This window comes from Kryptolebias marmoratus, linkage group LG18 (genome assembly GCF_001649575.2).
Source record: "Kryptolebias marmoratus isolate JLee-2015 linkage group LG18, ASM164957v2, whole genome shotgun sequence".
NCBI lineage: Eukaryota > Metazoa > Chordata > Actinopteri > Cyprinodontiformes > Rivulidae > Kryptolebias > Kryptolebias marmoratus.
Window position 1 is genome coordinate 7,394,549 of NC_051447.1, and position 21,657 is coordinate 7,416,205.

General features: G+C 37.3%; 2 protein-coding genes across 4 annotated transcripts in view; one reads left to right on the top strand and one right to left on the bottom strand.

Annotated features, from left to right (window-relative positions):
- The window catches only part of nrip2 (nuclear receptor interacting protein 2), a 29,644-nt gene extending 12,330 nt beyond the window's left edge, over window positions 1-17,314 (top strand). Inside the window, exons 2-6 of the mRNA XM_017411566.3 lie at window positions 4,741-5,055; window positions 9,334-9,416; window positions 10,071-10,177; window positions 11,946-11,998; window positions 13,739-17,314. Of these exons, the coding sequence (XP_017267055.1) occupies window positions 4,741-5,055; window positions 9,334-9,416; window positions 10,071-10,177; window positions 11,946-11,998; window positions 13,739-13,855 (675 nt within the window). The 3' untranslated portion in view covers window positions 13,856-17,314. The remainder of the gene's footprint in view (window positions 1-4,740; window positions 5,056-9,333; window positions 9,417-10,070; window positions 10,178-11,945; window positions 11,999-13,738) is intronic.
- itfg2 (integrin alpha FG-GAP repeat containing 2) overlaps window positions 1-21,657 on the bottom strand; it is a 64,916-nt gene that overhangs the window by 17,749 nt on the left and 25,510 nt on the right. Inside the window, exon 12 of one of the 3 annotated variants that reach the window (XM_017411562.3) lies at window positions 10,778-11,490. The exons of the other annotated variants lie outside the window; for them this stretch is intronic. Coding sequence (XP_017267051.1) covers window positions 11,369-11,490 — 122 coding nt within the window. The 3' untranslated portion in view covers window positions 10,778-11,368. Of the gene's footprint in view, window positions 1-10,777; window positions 11,491-21,657 lie in introns of those variants that run through there. 3 annotated transcript variants of the gene reach the window in all.

The following is a 21,657-nucleotide window of genomic DNA, read 5'->3' on the forward strand; positions in this document are numbered from 1 at the left end:
GCACAAAAGGAGAGGCGTAAAGATGAGATGAGACCGCCGTCAGCACTGCTCCGTCACAGCTGGAGTTCAAACCAGAGGCCAAATCGAACTCGGTGACACGGGTGGTGATTACCTGCCTGAAGTGTTGTTTTTTTTTTCAGCCTGACATCAAAACACAGCAGACAGACGCACAACTTCAATTACCAACAACCTAGTGCCGAAAGCTAATTTTATCTACTGCATTTTGTGATTCATCTCAGCCAAACAGAAGTTCGTTTACTCACGCTTAGGCAAATATAAGGACATCTGACACAAAGAGCCACTCCAGCATAATGACAGATCAGTGTGAAACCACAGACACTGAGACATGGCCAGGCATTAGATGAGACTATTACGGCATCATTAAGGTTACCCTACCTCATCTCTTGAGTGCTGATGCCAATTCCCTATTTATTTCAGTCCCCATACTTTGATTTGTCATTTCCAGTCATCCTTATTCCAATTTCTGTCAGGAATTATTCAACGGTCGACTCCATCATTACTGAATGCATGCTAATCAGAGCAAAAAAAAACAATCATTAATTTTAAAGAAAACTGTCGGCTGGGTCAATATTTCAGATCCCATTATGTCTAAATACACAAGCAATCACAACTCCTCAACTGATTGCACAAAACCATTATCCAAAGAATAAATCAAATGATCAGTTGCGTTGACATTAGTTTCAAAAATACTATTTACAAGGTGACGACGCTCCTGTGAGATGGAGTGCCTCAAAAGTATTCTTCCTGAAAAGCTTCGGCTCATCCTGTAGCTCAACATGTAGTGACTCTTAGCCCCCCTTCACACAGAATAATGACCCCCACTACACTTTCTATACCTATAGAACATGGACCACAGCACATTTGGGAAACCTCCTTCAATGTGAATCTAAAAAACGGTTTAAAAAAACAAAAAAACCTGGACTTCTATTCTGTAGCTGCCCCCTCGCTCCGTTCTATGCTTCCACCGTGTTAGGATGGGGCTACATGGTATCACATCTGCATCATCAACATTTGTTATAAAACTGAACCCATAGGGGATCACAGAAATTAAAGCTGGAAGGGGAACAACGTCCCCATACAAATTTAAATCCTGCTCCCTCCACGTAAATTAAGATTTTGACCTTAAAACAAGCCTTAAAAAAAATCCAATATTTTTCCTGCTGTGACTCTTGTTGATTCACGTAGTTCTTACCACGCTGCTGTATGTTCAAATATTCGTATTTCTAATGTGTTAAGCTGTAATTGGTTATTTGATGCTTGAAAGAAAGGTCTTGTAACACCATGACAAGAGTAAGTGGCACTTAAAGCCCAACATTCTTGGTGCGCAGGCTTTGGTACAAAAAATACAACATGGTGCATTTTATCTCCAAAAACTAAGTGGTTCTGGTGCCTTACATAGCCAGCTGAGAAAAAAAAGTAAATGCAAATTATAAAAGTAATGGAATATATCTGTATGGTTATGTAAACTGAATGATTTCTCTAACTTAAGGGGATTGTTCAGATTGTTTGAAGAGGGGTTCTGTAGAAAGGTTATGAACAAGTAATTTTTTACCTATTAGCTCTTTGAATGATCTCAGTTTGTAGAAACAGTATATTTCTGGCTAAGACTAAAGAGGACTGCTTAGAAATGATTACAGAATTCTAAATAAATGATCTTGTAATTCAAGCTGTATAAAAGGTTTTAAAAAATAGCATTTGCATGATCTGCTGTTAAGTCTTTGACAAGCTGTTAGCTCGTCAGTTTAGCTGGAGTTAAACTCTTCTTCAAAGTGAGATTCACAGAGATATCTACAACAGGAAATATACTGCTGTTCAGAACCTTTTCTCAGAATCCCACTTGAAAAGATCTGACCGACGTCTCTAAAACCATGTAGCGTTTCCTGTGGCTGAAAAGCGCCTCCTCCTCTTGCTTTCTCCACATGAGAGATATATTAAACAGCCAACTTCACCTGATGTGTACATTTTGATGTTATCTAAAGCAGATTTAATAAAAGTTGCAGCTACAAGTCATAAAAACAGATTCAAAGTGAATGTTTTCCAGAGACATGAAAGCCTTTTCTTTGCACAAACCTGGAAACAATCTTTTCCTGGCATTGTGGTATTATTTTTCCAAAAATCTGAAGAAACATGTATATTAATGTAACAGTTTATGGTATATGTTTCCAGTTAAAAGGTCAGACTTCCACCGTTTCAGAACAACATGTTGCCAGTGAGCGGCTGTTCTCTCCGAATCATATTAACAGAAAATTGTATTTCAGCTACCTGTTCCTCTATAATCTCATTGCTTCCCCACCAGAACACAGTCTTTGCTCAGACCTTTAAGTTCCTGCAAAATCAGCAGAGAAGAACACGAAGAGTTTGCTTTTTTTTTTTCTTCGCGAGGTTTCCTCAACACTCAAATCACCGGGATGTTAAGAGAACTTGAGTTAAAATATTAAGAAGAAAAGAGTCAAGGATGCAACGTTTCAGTAATCAAAATTCACGTCTCAAGTGGACAAAATCGCAAGTTTGATAAAATTGTACTTAATATGCGGGGAGATAATTATTTAAACCTCTGCTGATTTTCTAAGTTTGCCCTCTTACGAAGAAATGAACAGTCTCTAATTTTTAGGGTAGTTTCATTTTAGAGGGAGACAGAATATCCATTAAATATTTTTAAAAAACATTACATGGAAGTTACAAATTGATTTGCATGTGACTGGAGGAGAATAAGTATTTGGTTCCAAAGTAGCTTAATATCTTAATACTTGGTAAAGAAACCTTTTTAAGCACAGCAGCTAGATGTTTCTTGTAATTAGTCACTGGGTTTGCAAACATCTCAGGAGAGATTTTGACCCACTCCTCCTTACAGAAACCTTTTTAATCCTTTAGGTTTCTTGGCTGCCACTTGGCAACTCAAAGCTTCAGCTCCACCCACCAGATTTTCTACACAAGACTGGCTAAGGCATTCCACGACTGGTGCTTTTTTTAAGGCACTCCTTTGCCACTGTTGTACGTTTTCAGTGTTTTGGCTGAGGGAAGGTTTTCATCCAAACTTTTACTGTATACAACCCTGCCCATTAGCCCCTAACTGCAGAAAGTCACTTCATATCCTTAGCAGAAAACATCAAAACAAAATGTTTCTAACTCCGTTATTGACCGTGGGGACTGTGTTCTTCAGGTCATAATCAAGCAAATCTCTATCAAACAAGGTGGGTCAGGTTGACGCCAGAGAAGCTAATTTCGGTCTCATCTGACTATAGCACTTTCTCCCAAGCCTTCTCTGAACCATTTACAAGTCCACTGGCAAACATTAGACAGGTCTGAACATGTCCCATCCTGAACTAGTGGACCTTGCGGGGACTGGAAGATTCGGTCCATTTCAGCGAAGTGTGTTACCAAATGTGATCTTAGTGAGTGTGGCTCCAACTGTCTTCAGATCATCAACAAGCTTCTCCTGTGTAGTTGTGGATTGATCCTCATCTTCAGCCTATGAGACAAGATTGATGATCATTTTGTATTTCTTCCATTTTTGAATAATCCCACCAGCAGGTCTCACCAAGATTCTTTCTGATGGTCTTATAGCCCATTCCAGCCGTGGGCAGATTTACTATCTTGTCCCAAACATCCTTTGACAGCTCTTTGGTTTTGTGATTAAAGGTTAGAATGAAAAAAAAAAAAAGATTCTGTGGAGAGGTGTGTTTCATACACATAAGTTAAGATCAGGACTGTCTGTAATTGACTGATTGATTGTAATCTATGTGCCATATGGGTACATAACCTATCTGTAGTGGGCAGAAATCTGGCTGGGTTGAAGTGACATGCAAACCTATTTGCTATTTTTATATGATGTGGTTGTTTTCCTGGATCTTTGGTTGATATTCTGTCTCTCTGCATTAAGATGAAACTACCATAAAGTTAGAGACTGTCCATTTCTTTGTAAGTTGGCAAACTTGCATGACCAAATAATTATTTATCCAACTGTATAACTAGGACATTTAGCAAATAAAATGACACTTAAGGAAAACAAGCAGACATGCACTTTTGCCAAAAACAAGCGGATTATGAGCAGAAATGGGTTGAACAAAAAAACAGCAGAAGAGAAGACATAAGCATATGGGTTGTTTTATACACTTTTTCATGACTTATGAAAGGCTTGCGCAAATAACTTAAGATTTCACTGAGAAAGTTAAAGTAAATCTCAGTAACTTGACTTACTTTATAATACTACATTCAGTGAAGAGTGGCAGCTAAGAGGATTTAGGTGAACAGAAATCTAATTTAAACCCCATCAGCGCTGTCCCAGTTAAAATACTGTGGAGATTTATATGAGAAGGAGAATTTGATATGTGCTGTAAAGTAAACTGATGTGGCACAGATGATCTAACTCTCGTGACTACAACTTGGAAATTAACTGCTTCTAGCAAAATACATCTCTGGATCTGCAGGAACTGGCAGAAACTATGTGACAGAAATAAATAAAAGGATGATTTTGCACAAGAGTTGTGCAGTGATCATTCTAAAGGTGCCAGAATAAAAATGTCCGAATCTTCATAACATTTGATTACATTTAAAACAAGTACATCAAGTGTAAGGATTTTATTTTGAAAAAGTCTTGAAGCACAAACATATTTTCCAAAAAACCTTTCCAACCAATTTAATTCAGCTCAGTTTATTTCATACAGCACTAATTTGAGACTGAAGTCACAACCTAAAATCTATTTTGGTTTTCTTTTCTAGCAACCTCACAGCATTGTCCAGCGGCGCCTGCTGGAGGGGAACATCACGCGGCTGCGAGGGGAAGCCCGGGACCCGAGCAGCAGAGTTCGCTCCCCTCTGGCCGACACCAAGGACGGGCCCGCCGAAGCCGAGGAGAGGAGTGAGAGCACGGCGGAAGACTCGACTGAGGAAAGGGAGTCTTTCGAGGAGAGCGAGAAAAGCCTGCGATCAGACGAAGAGGACGATAACAGCGAGGCCGGAGCTGGACGCTCAGCTGAGAAGCCCGAGAGCACGGAGAGCTCGACCTGCCTCACGGCTTTAATCATTCAGTGCAAGGTAATAAAAAATAAAGCATAGTCTGCATGTAAATATCCACCCACATTCAGCATGCGAACTGAAAAGAAAGAAATAGACAAAGACAGCACCGCTGTGCTCCTATGACTCATCACTTAGAGCTCGCTCTTCTTCTACTTCCCCCTTCGGAGCAGATCAGCTTGTCAGGACTCAGCAGCTTTCAGATGAGATCTGAATCACAGATAAATGAGTCACAGTGATTACAAACCCAACCTGGTTGACATGTCCACATGAACACTAAGATTCACTGCAGGAGACCTTTAGTACACATAGGTTGGGAGCTTAAAATGACCAAACTGTGTGGGTTTCAGGGCAAATAAAAAAAACAAAAAACAAACAGTTCGACCTGATTTGCCAGTACTTCTAAGTTTGCAAAGGGCCGTAAAAGACGGTGTTTCATTTTTATTATTATTATTACTTTTTAATCTCATCATGTGGCAATATTTTTACGGACTAGTTCTGTATTCATGCTTTAAAATACCATGTTCTGGATGATAATACCCCAAGGACTGATGTGCACAGGAAGGGCACAAAATCCTTCTGGTGATTAAGACCTTCAGTAGATTTTAAATTTTTAGCAACCGAGGAAAAGTTGATAAAATATCAGCTTGTGTTGACACCACTGACAGGAAACCAAAAGACAACATAAATGTTTGACAGCATAAAAAAGAAAAACCTTGTTTTTTTTAAATGGTTTTAAGCCCAAAATCTGTCCAGTAGTTGTATTCACAAATAATTTGGGAAGCTAATAATTTTTCATTTTTACTTTAAAGTCTTATTGTTTTATTGATTAATCAAAATAAGCAGATTAAAAGCCATTTTGTTGTTGTTGAGCATTTACAGTTTAACTTTATAGCAAACAGGTTGTTTCATCTTTTTTACCATCCAAGAAAAGGCTTTGTGATATTTTTATTTTCTTATTGTCACATTAAATAAATCAAAACATTTGCAAACTGCATTAAAACAGTCTAACATATTGCTGGATTTAATAGTTTGAAGATATTTTACAGAATATATATGGTGTATAAAAGTCAGACTTATTCATTGCTTAAAAACCACTGGTTTTAGCATTGGTCACTCTAAGGAGTGCTGTTTTTGACAAACTCCAGATTGAAGTTTGTCCAATATACTTTCCTTTTCCAGAAACTAGTTTAAAGACGAAGGGCAACTTGGAGAGGATTTGATAGTTTATTAGCAAAGTCATATCTGAAAGAGATCTCATGGGACGGGGTTCAACTAAAGCCAATTTCCAAATAAAATTCAAGAACGATGCCAGCAGAAGGGCACTGATTTATGATGCACAGCAACATTTGCCCAAAGGACAGGCTTTTTTAAAAAACTCTTGGAGACCAAACATCATGTGAGCTCAGGGGGTTGAGCGTGGGCAATGCAGTCGTTTGAGAGTAATAGGAGGAAAATGGTCAAAGTAAACAGGATGAAAGTGATGTGACGCAGATGTTTTTAACTTTGAGATTTTATCAGTGAAGAAATATATATATGTATATATATATGAAGGGTGTTGAATTATCTTATTTAACTATTTATTTCCAGTACTTTTCCACTGCATTCAGCACTTCCTCTTCTGCAATGGGTTTACTGTTTTTATCAACTTATTAAAAGCTCCGTGTTCCTGGTTTACTCATTCAGCTGCTATTTTTAAACTTCAGGGACACAGAGGGGTTTTAGTGCCACCAGGACTCGGACAAAAGAGCAGGTTTGTGTGTCTCCTGATAAGCCTGTGAGGATAAAAGAGGCTCGTCTAGCTGGCTCAGTTTGTCCCGAGAGAGAAAAATCAAAACAAGACCCATGGAAAGTGAGTGTGCTTATTTCCAACAGGAGGGGGTGGATGGCCCCCGCTGTTGAAAGAAAGTACTGATTTATGAAAGAGATGACAGTTGAAGGATATGTGTATAAAAAAAAAAAATATATATATATATATATCAAGAACCAGGATCAGAAGGAGAAAAAACCACATATAAATCAACAAAAAGGTGTCACAAGTGGAATTACAGCTGTTAAAATGTAACATATGATTTATTTAGTTAGCTCATAGTTATGCATGTTCATCCAACATATGCAGCGTTTTAATCTTTTACAATCCATTATTATTCCATAAAACTACTGTTTAATAAAAACTAATCTTCTTATTCCTGGCTTGATTTCTGGAACTGTTATCAAATCCCTTGTTTTGTCCAACGACTGGTTCAAAATAAACAGTATAAATGTTAGCTATTAAAATCCCACTACTACTAATAAAAATAATATCTCAAAAGAATGACAGATTATATTTCCAACAGTGGCCCGTACTGATCTTTGCAGCTTTATAGTCTGATGTATATTTAAAACACATGAAATTAATTATAATATACAGAGGCTGGACTAGTAGATTATGCAAGAGTTTATAAATAAAATAGACCATTTGTAAGATTTAATCTTGGAAAACCTCTAATTTATGCAGTGTGGGGGTGGTGCCATCAAACTGCTTTTCCCACATGCATGCAGAGCTACCATATGTCATGTCTTCCTTTAATTATTTTCACACGCAGAGGCTCAAGAGAAGAAGAAAGACCTTAGAGATAACTGTTAATGTCAAATAAACCAGTTTGTTGATTTAAAGAAACTGTCTTTGTGACATGAAATCCCTCTTAGGCAATCTCTTATCCTACAGTTTTCTTTTTTATCTTGATCCTTTGGGAGGAAAAAGAATTCATAATATTCGGCGGTCATATTTGAAAGTGTTCTTTATTTAACAAACAAATAAATACGCTTGTCAGAATCAAATTCTTCCAGCTAAGCGGTTTTGCTAAGGGTAAACCCCTTTTTGTTGCATTTAAAGCCATAATAACAGTCATAATGCACAATGTTTTAATGTTTTTGTATACGTGTATTCATCTATGCTGAAAATAAGCACTAAATACGTATCATTTACTACCAAAGGTCTGCTGCATAATTTGTAATAAATGAGCGAAATCAGCAGAGTCGGGCTTTGTTGCCAACAATTATGTGCCATTTGTTTACATTACAACACGGATGAGTACGCTTCACGCAGTCTTGGCGCGTGATAGATACTGAGTCGGTAAAATTTGGATTTAACCTGTCTTTGTTGTCTTGACTGAAACTTGTTCAGAAACGGATCCTAAAAGCTCACTGATATCAGGTGGACGTAGTGAGGAGCAGATTAAAGGTTTGCTGGAACTTGATTTAAACTTAAGAACAATCTCATCTTTCACATAGGACCTGACCAATAACTAATACTTTAAATATCCACCTAAAATTGCTTTCTCCTGACATTTTAACCAGAATGGGTGTTATAATTTAGCATTTTATTTTGTAGTGCTAATTTTTTTTAAATGTTTGTAATGTTTCTTCTTCTTTGTTGTTTTTACTTGTATTATTTGACACGTGTTCTTTCACATGTGCAGCACTTTGATCAATATTTTATTTTCAGGAAACTTAACATGAAAATCTCTTACAACTTGGAGCCAGAACCTGACATCCTGTTATTTGAATTGACGCCTAACTCACTCCAATAATCCTATCAGTAAAAGTGTCATCAGTTTTATTTATGAGTTTATCTCAGACTGTAAGAAAAACCTTATAGTGCTTTGTGCAGCTGGTCTTTTCCCTAACTGGACAGAGTATTTTTTTTGCTCCAAAATCACAAATCAATGACTGAAAAAGACTCAGAATCTAAAATTAGAAAGGTTTAAAAGGATAGAAAAAGATTGCCACATACATTGTATGAAAATAAAAACTATCTAATAGCTAAAAAAAACAAGTAACTTCAGACCAGAAGGACCACAAACATCCAAGGTCAAAGTCCATTTTATGATGTTCAACATGAGGCTTAATATATAAGCTGAAGATCCAAAACAGCTCAGGATATTTGCAGAATCTTCAAAGCTGGCAATGTTTTAACTTAATCTTTAACCGCTGGGCTGCAAACTCAATCAATACAGATCAAGGCAGAGCATTCAACTCGTTTGGAAAGACTCCACTAATAGAAAGTTTGTGTTGTTTGTACGAAGTTAATTCATAACCAACACCGCTTGTGTGGCAGTTTTATAAATCCGTGGAAGATAAATGGACTGAATAAAAAAGGAGCAATCAGGATTTTTTTTTTTAAAGGCTCCCCAGGGCTGTGTACATGTGCTGTTGTGACAAATTGTTTCCTTGTGTGAAGCAGCAGCAGCAGAGTGAATTGGAAAAAAAAAATCACACTGTATTAACTCCAAAATCCCCTTTCTGCCTTCCCCACAGTGCTGCGAGGCTGAAGTCAAGGCATCCATCAACACCGGCAGCGTACATAACCACATCTCCAGCTCCTGCTGCCAGAGGCTGGGGTAAGAAACACCTGGCTCTATAAAAGGATAAACACACTTCCACCACGCTCACCCGCCATCTTGGCACAGCATAATAGCAGTTTACAAAGCTTTTACAGCCAAATCAACTGCATAAAACAATCAAACCTGAAGCAAATTTTTACAGTGTTGATGTCGTCTTCATCTTGGGAAATGACAACATGAATCTCAGTTTTGATATCCGCTGAATTAAGAGTGTTTAAAATTGTTTCCTAATTTTAATTTCACATCATTTATATGGTAAACAGTAAATTCACTGCTTCTTGTTTATTCATTTAGTGAAATCCCAGCTGCTCTAGCTTATGACTGACATTTTATTCCAACTCTAAATTGCCCCTGGGTGTGAGTGAGGGTGGCTTATTTGTCCCTACGTGTCCCTGTGATGGACTCGTGACCTGTCCAGGGTGCACCCCGCCTCTCTCACAGTGACTGCTGGAGATGGGCACCAGCTCCCCGCAACCAAAAACAAAACAAAACAAATAAACGGTTAAAGAAAATAGACGTATGGATGAATTTTAATATATAGCTGTTGCACTTTCCCTAAAAGGAAATCTGTTGCTGGATGGCTGCTAGAACAGCTACTCAAACGCTGAAATGATCGTGTTAGTTTGACTGTGTGTTTTGTTGTGTTTTTAGACTGGTGCCCAGTAAAGATAGTTCCCCTTGTGGCGTTAGCAGCTCTGTGACGAGTCTGCAGCTGCAGCTGGGCGGACAAACGGTCCAGTGCTCAGCCTACGTGAAAGGTAAGAATATTAGTTGTAAAACTGATATAAATTAAGATAAAAACATTTTTGAAAGTTTGAATTCCTAAGATTCCTACCTGAAATCTGAGGCTGCACTTTGGTATGGCTGCGCTATTAGCTAAGGTTTTAGCATCAGCAAACAGGTTTAACAAAAATATTCAATTTGAAATATTACCACACTAACATTTAGCTCTTCATACCAAACATGTACTTGTAACTGAAATTTGAGTAAATACACTATATTGCTAAAATCATTTGCTCATCTCCCTTCACTCACATATGAAATTAAGTAACATCAAATTCCTAATCCATAGGGTTTAATATGATGTTGGTCCACCCTTTGCAATTATCACAGCTTCAACTCTTCTGGGAAGGTTTTCCACAAGCTTAAGGAGTGTTTATGGGAATTTTTGACCATTCCTTTAGAAGCTCATCTGTGAGGTCAGACACTGATGTTGGACAGAAGGCCTGTCTCACAGTCTTTGCTCTAATTCATCCCAAAGGTCTTCTGTCAGGCTGAGGTCAGGACTCTGTGCAGGCCAGTCAAGTTCTTCCACACCAAACTCACTCATCCATGTCTTTATGGACCTTGCTTTGTGACCATGTGTTCATTCATGTTGGAACAGGAAGGGGCCATCTCCAAACTGTTCCCACAAAGTTAGGAGCATGAAATTGTCCAAAATGTCATGGTCTGCTGAAGCATTAAGAGTTCCTTTCACCGAAACTAAGCAGCTGAGACCAACTCCTGAAAAACAACCCACCATAATCCTCCCTCCACCAAACTTTACACTTGGCTCAATACAATTAGACAAGAATTCTTCTCCTGGCAGTAACCAAAAGCGTGATTCGTCCCTCCAGAGGACATGTCTCCACTGCTCTACAGTCCAGTGGCAACATGCTTTACACCACTGCATCTGACGCTTTGCACTTTGTGATGGAAGGAAACCCATTCCATGAATCTCTCTGCACTCTGTTCTTGAGCTGAAGTTTGAAAGTCTGTAGCTGTTGCCTCTGCAGAACGTTGGTGACCTCTATGAGCCTCAGCGTCCTCTGAGCCCACTCTGTGATTTCACGTGGCCTACCCCTTCATAGCCTAGTTGCTGTCGTGAAATCATTTGATGACAAATGGTGCAGGCACAGGTCCTAAAAAGGCATAAAAAACTTCAGTCTATCTAAGTTTTGTTGCATCGCTCACCATCTCTGGAAGCAAATACCAGCAGTTATTTTTGTCATGAAAAAAAGACAATTTTCCTTGTAAGGACTTATCTGTTTTTGCTGAGATGTTGTGGCTGTGGTTTCTGTTCTTTTTCCTCCTGTGCAAAGGAGAGAAAATTCATTCAAATGCTCTTATAGTTTAGCACATCAGGAAATGGTTGAATTGCCAAGTTTTAAAAGCCTTAAATGGTCTAAAACTAATGTTATGCCAGTCGTGTGGACTTCATTCATTGTCACCACCGAGTAATGACTCTAATTCAGGCCCTCAAATTCAGTCCCATTTCCAGACTCATTTATATTAACTTGTTACTTTGCCTCTAAAAAAACTCACACCCATCTTCACACGTACATAAGCCTCTCATTATCACAGGAAGGAAAATTTTCGTGCTGCTGATTTCGGTAGAAGTTCAGACTAATTTATGCATGTTAAGATAAAGTTGTTAATGAATGGGAGTCGGAATGGCTTTTAAAACACGGAAAAAAGCAATTCTATTATTCATTTTATTGTTCCCTCTGGGCTCTGTTTTTATCTTTCCCCTTTTTCCACTTTTAGATGATGAGCAATTTGAACTGTGCCTGGGTCTGCAGACTCTGTTGGACCTTAAAGTAAGATCCTTATTTGCTTTCGTAATATAATTTTTTTTTTTTAGCCTAACTGTGTATATCTCGGTGTGTGCATGTGTTAAGAAAATATGTAAAAGAAGAAACACAGGGGAACAATAAAATAAAACATTTCAGGTGGAACGATGCAATATTTTTGGGTGTAATCTGAGGAGAAAAGCCAGGCGGGATTGTTTGAGTGGTACAGGCTGTTATCAGCTGCTCACTGTGCAGCAAAAAACCCCTGAAAAGAACAAACTCAGGACATTCTGAGATGTGATTTTTCATTGTGTGAACATATTAAAAAAAAAACCCATTTAAAGCCAAAGAAAAGCCTACTTGTAAAATTGAAGATGACGCCTCTTTTAGTGTTACATGTGCTCTGTCCTCTTGTGTTGTGAAAAGTCTTATTAAAGCGGGAACTTCAGGGTGTGAGAAAAGAGCTCCAACTCTGTAAATTCACTCCTAAAATCATTTTGAGGTAAGACGATTTTAACCTCAAGCTTCCACGAGCATGTTTTTGTAAAATAAATAAGTAAATAATATGATTAGTGGCACACAGAACAAGAGGTTTAATTAAAATGTTAGAAAAACTGACATTTTCCTGCTCTCATAAATGATGATATCAAGTCATTTATATTAAAACAGAAATAAATTTTAGAATTAGATATATTATCCACAAGTGTTACATTTGTCAGCTTTTGCAATTTGGTCCTGCAGCATTTCTCCTCATCTAATACTTTAAATCTCTTGTGCAATCAATATTTTTATGGTAGCAAATGGAGTGCGCTTCTCGTGTGGGTTATAATGGGGAAGCATTACATTTTCTTCAGCTCTGAAAAGCTTTATAGCTTAAAAGGTTATTGTTTTTGTATGTGGTTTTATTGCCAAGGTTCAGTTTTACTGCTTTCAAAACTATTATTTTCACTAGCACGCAGATCTTTGTTTGGAAAAAAGTAAAGTTTTTAAAAGCCACACACACAATATTAGTACCCACTACTGTTTTTTAACATATTTGATTGTTTAGCTCATGTTTCCCTCTGGATTAATTATGAGAGAAAGAAATTTGAAATAAGCACCAAATTGCTCCATGTTTGTTAGATTTACATGCTTAAAAGGAAAATTAGTCCCCTGAAATAAATAGTAAACTGCTGTAAAATTTTGGGTTAATAAACAGCAGCCTAACATTTGAAAAAAAGTTGCTCAAAAATGAAAACATTAAGCTTAAACCTTGAAGAGTGAAGGCTATCTTTTATTTCCTCTATGGATTGATTTCAAACATACATGTTTGCGATTGGAAATGTCTTGTAAAAGCTGTTTAATATGGATAAGTTAAATAGCAGCAATTAATAAAGAAAAAGAGAGGAAAGCAGGAAATCTTTTAAACTGGTAAACAATAACAGCTAATGGCTCTTTCAGGGATACAGAATGCAGTCAAATAAATCTGGTCAACTTGCACAGTTTATTTTAAATGTTTTTGCTTATATTTCAGCACTATAGGATCATACCAAGGTAAACAGTTTGTTTATGGAGGTAAATATGAGTTCCCATGTTCGACTAATAAATTAGGATACATCGCAAGACCGAAGGAGTTAAACTGTTCAACAATTTGTTGTGCAGAAAATAAACTACATATATAAACTGAATGCTGTCAACACCTCAGATTTCTCTCCTGAACTCAGGCTGGCAACTTGTATGAATTATTCAGCGCACTAATTATGTCTCCCTGCGTGAACCCTCTCACAGTGCTGCTTGGATCTGAGCAGTCGGGTCCTGAAGCTTCACGGCTGCGGCGAGGACCTGCCCTTCTTGAACACTGTAAGCGACGGCCAGTGCCAACACGACACCAACAAAAACCTGTGAGCGGGGTCCACAGCGGCCGGTCGCAGCAGCGTGGATCAACGCCATTTGGGTCTGGACTGTCCAATCACAGTGTCTCTTACTGCCAGAACATGGATGAGCGTCTGTCTCTGTCGATCTCAAGTTTACATCTTTGTGTTCGCTAAATTTAGACACTCAACCACGACTTTCGCTTCTTCTAAATTAGCCACCTTCTAGAGCAAATTCTAAACCCTCTAAGGTTGTTCTTTTTTACGATTATCATGCTGTAGATTCAAAGGGATCCCGCTGTTCTGCTGATTGGGAACACGGGCGTCCTCTAAAAGGGAAAACACTGATAATGATTTAAGGTGAACTTCAGTAGAACATGTTGTGATTTGACTGTGCAAAAATTGTGTTTGAGATAACCAGTAAATTCTTTAAAAAAGAACTGCAAACCTAATGTTTTTTCATTTTAGTCAATGTTTAAAAAGTGTTTTTATATTTAAGGCTTTGACAGCAAGAAACCTTGCAGACGGCACCATTAAAACCAAATGTACTGTATAACGTACAGATAGCTCTTTCAACACTGATGAGTGGGAACTAAAAGTTGCACTTTGGAAAAGCAAGTCACTACAAGGCAGATAAAAAGTCATAGCCACATAATGGCAAGTAAATAAATGAAGAAATAAAAATACTATCTGATATTTACATTTCAGTTTGAATTAAACCAGTGCTTTCCAACCATTTGGGTTCCTGTAAAACTACCAAATAACTAATTGACTACTATTTTTAGATAATTTTGACAAGTTTTAATCTGAATCAAAACTACAATACATTCACACCTGTGTTAACACTTGGAGCAGCAGAAGCTGGACATATTTATTCATTCATTCGGGTTTTTAGGTTGTACATTAATGTTCAAATTTAAAGCCATAACAGCAGTCAAAAAGTACCAGTTTTCATCTATAATAAAAATAACCATTCTTCTTGCACATGAGCCACATCGCGTGCAGGCGGTGCAGAAAGCTCCTGTGCTTTTCTCTATTTGTTTCTACTTTCTCATCTTTTTGTTAAATTCTTGCTTGAATTGGAATTATTTGCTTTGTCTTGCTCTATTTCTAATCTTTGTCCACCTTGCTCTACTTATCTTCTATCAGGGGCTTCTTCATAAATTTGAACTCCCTTCTGGGGATTAATAAAGTATTTCTGATTCTGAGTAAATTGTCATTCAGGACCAAAAGTTCAACACATAATTTGTAATAAATTAAAAAAATCAGCAGTCAAGTTTTGTTGCCAACAATTACAAGTCATTTGTTTACATTCGAACATTTGACAAATTCACTATTTGCTGTTTTCTAACTCAACTTTTACAAAAACCCTGATGACTTTAAGACACATTAACCCCAAAACAATCATTTCAGGATGTAGAAATTGTTAGAAGCACAGAATTCAAATAAAGAACATTTAAAAGTCACATATTTTGACAGCATTTATGGCTTTAAATATGGACCCTTTTATTTTACTTTAAGAACTGTCCGTACAGACTAAATGTTTCATTCACAACTTACCAGTTAACCATTTTAATCTTCATAACATTTAGCAAACTTTGTTCACTAAATTCAAACTTCATCAACCATCTTTATGTAACTGTTTCTAACATCTAGCTAATTTCAAAATGTTATCCATTCTTCCCCCCAAATACATACAGCAATAACAATTTCACTAAAATCTGTTTGGTTTTGGTTATTTTTACAACTAGTTACTCAGCTTTATTCACATAGACACCTAATGCGATGCGAACTCATTGCTTTAAAACCCCATTAAAGTGTTTGTTTTGTGGACTGCTACTTTAACCAGTTCAACTCTTAGCGAAGCAAACGAGTGGAGGACTCAAACCAATTTAAAAGTAGCCCCCTTAGGTACCCAGAATGCAATGCACTGTAATGTCATGGCCCATCCTAAAACAAGCCTTCAGTGTTATTTCATCACATTTATTTTTATCTAATAATTTGAAATACTGTGATTTTAATTCATATTTTTACTTATTTTATCATTTATTCTATTACCATCCACCACTAACGTTAGCTTTTCTTTTAGAATAAGTTATTTGGAATTTAGTTTATACATGTATTTTTAAAAAAGCTATCAACTGTTCAGCTTTAACTTTAGGCTGACATTTAGACTGCTTGGTTTTATGTAGCTCCTTTTTTTCTCTCAGCTATTTTGTTTTTTTTTGGAAATCAATGTAGGTGCCTCTCAAAGTATTCATATATTTTTTTTACCACTGGTTGGAAATCACTGGGTTAAATATATTCCTTTGACGATTTAATAAATTTTAGATGTGTCGTTACATTTATTAGGTACCTTTCGGCAGGGCTAGCTCACCTAGCATATGCTAATCAGCACACCGTTACAAGAGTATTGTACATTTTTCCAACATAATCAATAATGTAAAAAAAGTATAGAAAGTGTCAAATTACTCAATATACACATGATTTTTTGGTTAAGATGCCTTGTCTCTTTAACTACTTATATTGACATTTCGTCAGTCTTTTTAATTTTTTATTCATCATAAAAAAAATAAAAAACTGATGAGGTTCCATTCACTCAAAACACACTTTTCAGTGACCTATATTTTATAAAGGTATTTTCCTATGACTGTCCTCAGATAGTTTTAAACAGATTTTGGACCAGAGAGCTAAATAGGTCTGAGTCAGACTCAGAAAAAACAAAAATATTAAAAAATATTCTATCTGCATGTCAAATTTTTGCCTTTGTAAAAGTCTGCATGTTGTATTAGTCAAGCTGTCACGTTGAAAGCCTCTAGGGGCTGGATGTGTGTGTGTGTGTGTGTGTGTTTTTGTTTGCATGTTTGCAAGTCAATGCAGGGTTTTCTTCCCTGTTTTAGCTCCTATTTCACATGGGAAAAAGCAGAATAGTTCCCATTACTCCCTACCAGAGCTCTGAACAGAATAATATGCCAAAAGCCAACCCCAGCTGCCTTCCTTCTCTGCCTATTTCAGGCGATTTTAAAGCGGCTCCAACTCCATGCCAAGGTCTCCTCCTCTTACTCTTTAATTCTTTATGTCCACAGAATTGCTCTTCTTTATGTATTTACCACATTTCTGGTATGTGTTGCTCTTGTTGACCTAATAAATTTTGCTAATTTGTCCATAACAAAGGTACAAGTACAAGTTCTTGCCTCCACGTAGCCTCCGTTTTTGTCCATTTGTTTTAATGGTACAGAGGATCAGGAGCTGCTTGCCGAAGGCCATCATGTGCCGCTTTAATAATACCTGAGCCACAATGTACTTTTGATTGTGCAATACAGTATCCATCTAACTGGTTTCTGGACCCACACATAGATTGGCAATGTTAGTTTCCCTTAGATGTATTCCTATGCTGTGTGAAAGGAATTGATGTATTAAAGAAATTTATTTTTGGTGTTTTTCTTCTTCTGAATAGTATTTTCTCTGCTCAATAAAATATGTATTCTGGCTAGCCACTTGTTTTAATCCAAAATGAATTCACTCAGAGAAAGGACGGGCCTGTTTGCAGACATTAGTACATGAAATAGCAGCAAGTTAGGCTAAGACTTCCAGTGTCTGTAAAAAATGACTAAGCAGACTGTTTGTGGGCGGGTTTCACAAGACGACGGTCAGAGCAACCCGGTAACAATCATTCCGCCAGTCAAACTATGTGCCCTTCACTGGCACATCCTGCTAAATAAAGAACAGAGAAAGCGGATGTTCCCACAGCACCGGGAGGCTTCAGCAGTCCACCGGTTTGACCAACAAAGGATCCCACCTCTCAGCACTCCCCCCTGAGATGAAAATACAGGACGACATTTATCAAGTCCGTAAAAAGCAAATTAAAAATTGTGCTTAAATAAACCTTACTGTTACCTTCTCTACAATAAATTATAACAACTAGTGTGATGCAGCATAGTTCTTTTGGAAAGATGTCATGCTATCTGAGTTTTCTTTCAGCATAAGGAAATGTTAATGAATGATATTGTTAAAATGTTTTTGCCTTTATTTTACTAAGCACTGCACTCTCAAATAGGGCTGTATATTAAAAGTTAGAATGTTTACAGGTCTAATTTTTATCACAGTAGTGGTAGCACGTCAGGTTGCCATTTCCCTCCCAATAATACTTGACTGAGGTTGGTGGGAGGCTCCTTACAGATTACTATAATCTTCTATTCTTACATTCAGCGTGATGTGTGTGTATTTAAGTATAATAAACAGTACAGAGAGATGCATGTCGCTCTTCACAAGATGGCAGCCAAAAATCTTGCCTGGTGCCGTCAACCCCTGAAAGTTCAAGTTAAAACTTTCTCATGCTATTAAAAATGGAGGGACACCTCTGCGTTTTCGTGATTTGACTCTTCACAAAATGCAAAGTGCTTTGTGTGACTGCTGAGCCAGGAAACAGGAGGCGAAACATTACAGGAACATGAAATCTCAGCAAACCTTGTTACAGATGAGCCCCTCGTCTAATACGCCCCCCCTTCCCTTGTTTTGAGTCACTTTACGCACCACATCCTGTTAACGCTGCAGTGGATAACGCCTCTGGTAGGAAAGTTTCGTTAAGCCACATTCTCTCGTAAAACACAGAAGCGTTAAATGTTCCCTTTGCACAGCTGTCTGTGTTAGAACCACAGACGGGTCGTTTCCTTGTCACGATGTGCAGCAAGAATGAATATGTGCCAACTTTATGAACGTTAAGTTGTACACATTAATTGAATACCATCTTCCTGGAGTACAAGTGCTGCATAAAGTGATACCTTATCCTCCAATACAGTAAGCATATATTATTAGAAGAAATATGTTTACCATAGAATGTAATAAAAGAAAGTTTCAGCAGAGAATAGATGCAATACTGTATAAAAACACTCTGAGGGGTTAAAACACTAGATAACACTGTTACATAATAATCTCTGAATGCTCTCTTTATAGGAATGAGAGCATCACACTCTTTAAAATACATAATCCTATTTCTTAGCCTTAGTAATAACAGCTGTTCTAATGGACATGTATTGACTAAATTAAATAATAGAAAGTTTTGGTGGCATATGGGAGTTTTTTCTACTATATAGGTAAAATTTTTCTTATGTATGTAAATAGATCAATCAAAACAACAAATACAGTACTATCAAAACTGCCTTAATTTTGCCTTAATGGGGAAAAAAAGAAAATCTAGACAACACAGAATCTAAAAGATGCATCATCCTTCAGATGCTCATTTACTGTATGTCAAGGAGTCATTAGAAACGGTCTTAATGAAAGAGTGATCGTCAAGAAGCCATTCTCGTGGAGAGAAAAATGGAGAGAAATTGCTAAAGTTTGCTATAATAACGCCAACTCTGAACTGAAAATCAGTGTAATGATAAAAAAGGGCCAGTTCTGTTTCAAATTCTTATTAACTTATGGAAGAAATCAGGAGAAAAGAAACAATAGTGTGACTACAGCCTTCTGTAAAACACGATGGAGGAAAATTAATGGTTGAAGTTGCCTTCCGGTAAGTGATATTGATGGTTTTTGTAAATAGTGGCTTCATTTTGCAGCATGTCAATAATCTAAAGTACATTCCCAGTGCGACAAAATACGCAGTACCAGGAGAGAAAAAAAAAATTTAAATGCGAAGAAACATCATCGGTCATGGATTAGTGTCCTAAGACTTCAACATTATTAGAGAAATGTGAGATAATAGTTAAAGAAAACAGAAGAAAATGCAAATAACTTTGAAAAACAGGCTGTGCTGAAGAACGGCTTGATTTTACTTAATATTTATTTATGTCTGCGTCTATAGCTAATTGTACTCAAAAAGGGTACATTGTATTTAAAGGGCACTTTTCTGACTGATTAAGTCACATGTGCTCTATGAACTATTTCTAGCTGCTTGGTAAACAGATTTTGAGTTACAAGGCAGAGCTTCAAAATAAATTACCTCTCAAGTTTTATCCAAAAGTAAATGGCTTTAATTTGACATCAGTGCATTTGAAAATGTATAAAACATTTCGGCTAGTATTTTCTTTAATACACAAGAACTTCAGCATTATTAAAATAATCAGAATATTGACCAAAAAAAGGTTATAAACGCACATTTGGAAATTTTCTCTACTTCACATGATTACAGGCAGGTAAAGGTCACTATGTGCAGAAGGTCTTTACCTCCATCACTGACCTTTGATACGAGCTCACTGCAAACCCTAACCACAGGCTGCACACTCCAACAGCAACAAGTCTGCCATGGATGAAATTTACTTCTGCCCATCTTCACAGAATAGCTTTCAAAGTCTATTTGCCCTTCATTTTGTGTCAATAGCATTGGCTTCTTCTATATAATTTCCTCTGCTGATGGGACTCAAACCCACACAGAGCATCTCCCCTGTTGGGTCCGATCCTGGTGGAAATGACTCACAATCCTGAACCCCACAGTGTTTTCTATTAGGGGGGATATCGACCAGATTACATGGTGGTGAGGAAGCACGCTCTGGAACATACAGTTCAAGTGAGCGAGAGATCCTCCAAAGATCATTTCAACAAGACTGAAAACATTAAAATTTCAGGCTATAATAAAAAAATAAATAAATACATGCAAATAAAAAAAAGTTAATTATTTAGACAAAATCTAACACTGCAATGAAATCAAATAGACCACTGTAAAGTATTCTGATACTTACAGGAACATCAGTTTTATTTCCTTAAAGCTACCCAAGTCCCAAAAATTAAACCAAAATACCACAAAGAGCCAATCACAAGCCAGGGCTTGTGATTATATCAAAGTTTAATAAATATGGTGCTAATATACCCATCTAGCATGGTCAAATGAAGATAATGTTTTAGAACCATACAATTTCTATGTGTTATTTTTTTATTTCATCAAAACAGCAAAGTCAGGATCATATCCACCAATCAGATTATTTTTTACCTGGTAGTAATGGAACAACGAAAGTTCAAGCTTACAGTTAAAAGTTGTTATTAGTTATGAATATACACACAATAGTCATGAACATCTACAAAGTTGTCTTTGTTTATTATATGTAATATTTGGATGTGCAGGCAGAGCTTGTCAGGCTGCCTGTTACAGAGCGAGAAGTCTGTTCGCTCTGCACGCGTTCTTTGGAAACACTTTGGTGACGACACCGAAAAGCAAAACAGACACTTGGCAGCGTGAACGTTCAGAAAGGTAGCTGCTGTGTTGATGTCTTGTACAGTATTAACTAGCAAGGAGAAATCTCTGCACAGAGGTGCCACAAAGAGCTTCGACAGACAACAGAAAGGCTAAAAGGATTCCAAAAAATATGCTGTTTGGTCCTGCTGAGTGATCATTCATTATCTGTCATGTAAACTCTGGTTCTGGTGATGTTTGCAGCCTAAGTAGGTCATACTGCCAACAAACACAGTGCATGCAGTTTGTTGTTAATGTTAACAATGCTAATTGTACTAATCATGCATTTTGTCAGTGTTTAATCATAATCATTTTGTTTTTAATTTACATTTTACATCACATTCCAGTTTGATTGGACACAACTTTGTTCCTAATTGACAACCAAAATGTTCCCTTGGAAATGTTAAAAAAAAATATATATATATATAATAATAATAATTCTCTTCTCACCCTCCGCGGGTGGTCTTTGTTTCATCCTCTGAGCTTGGGTCCTCTACCAGAGGCCTGGGAGCTTGAGCGTTCTGCGCAGTATCTTGGCTGTGCCTAGAACTGCACATTTCTGGACTGAGATGTCTGATGTTGTTCCTGGGATCTGTTGTAGCCACTGCTCCAGTTTGGGGGTGACTGCCCCTAGGGCCCCGATGACCACAGGCACCACTGTGGTCTTT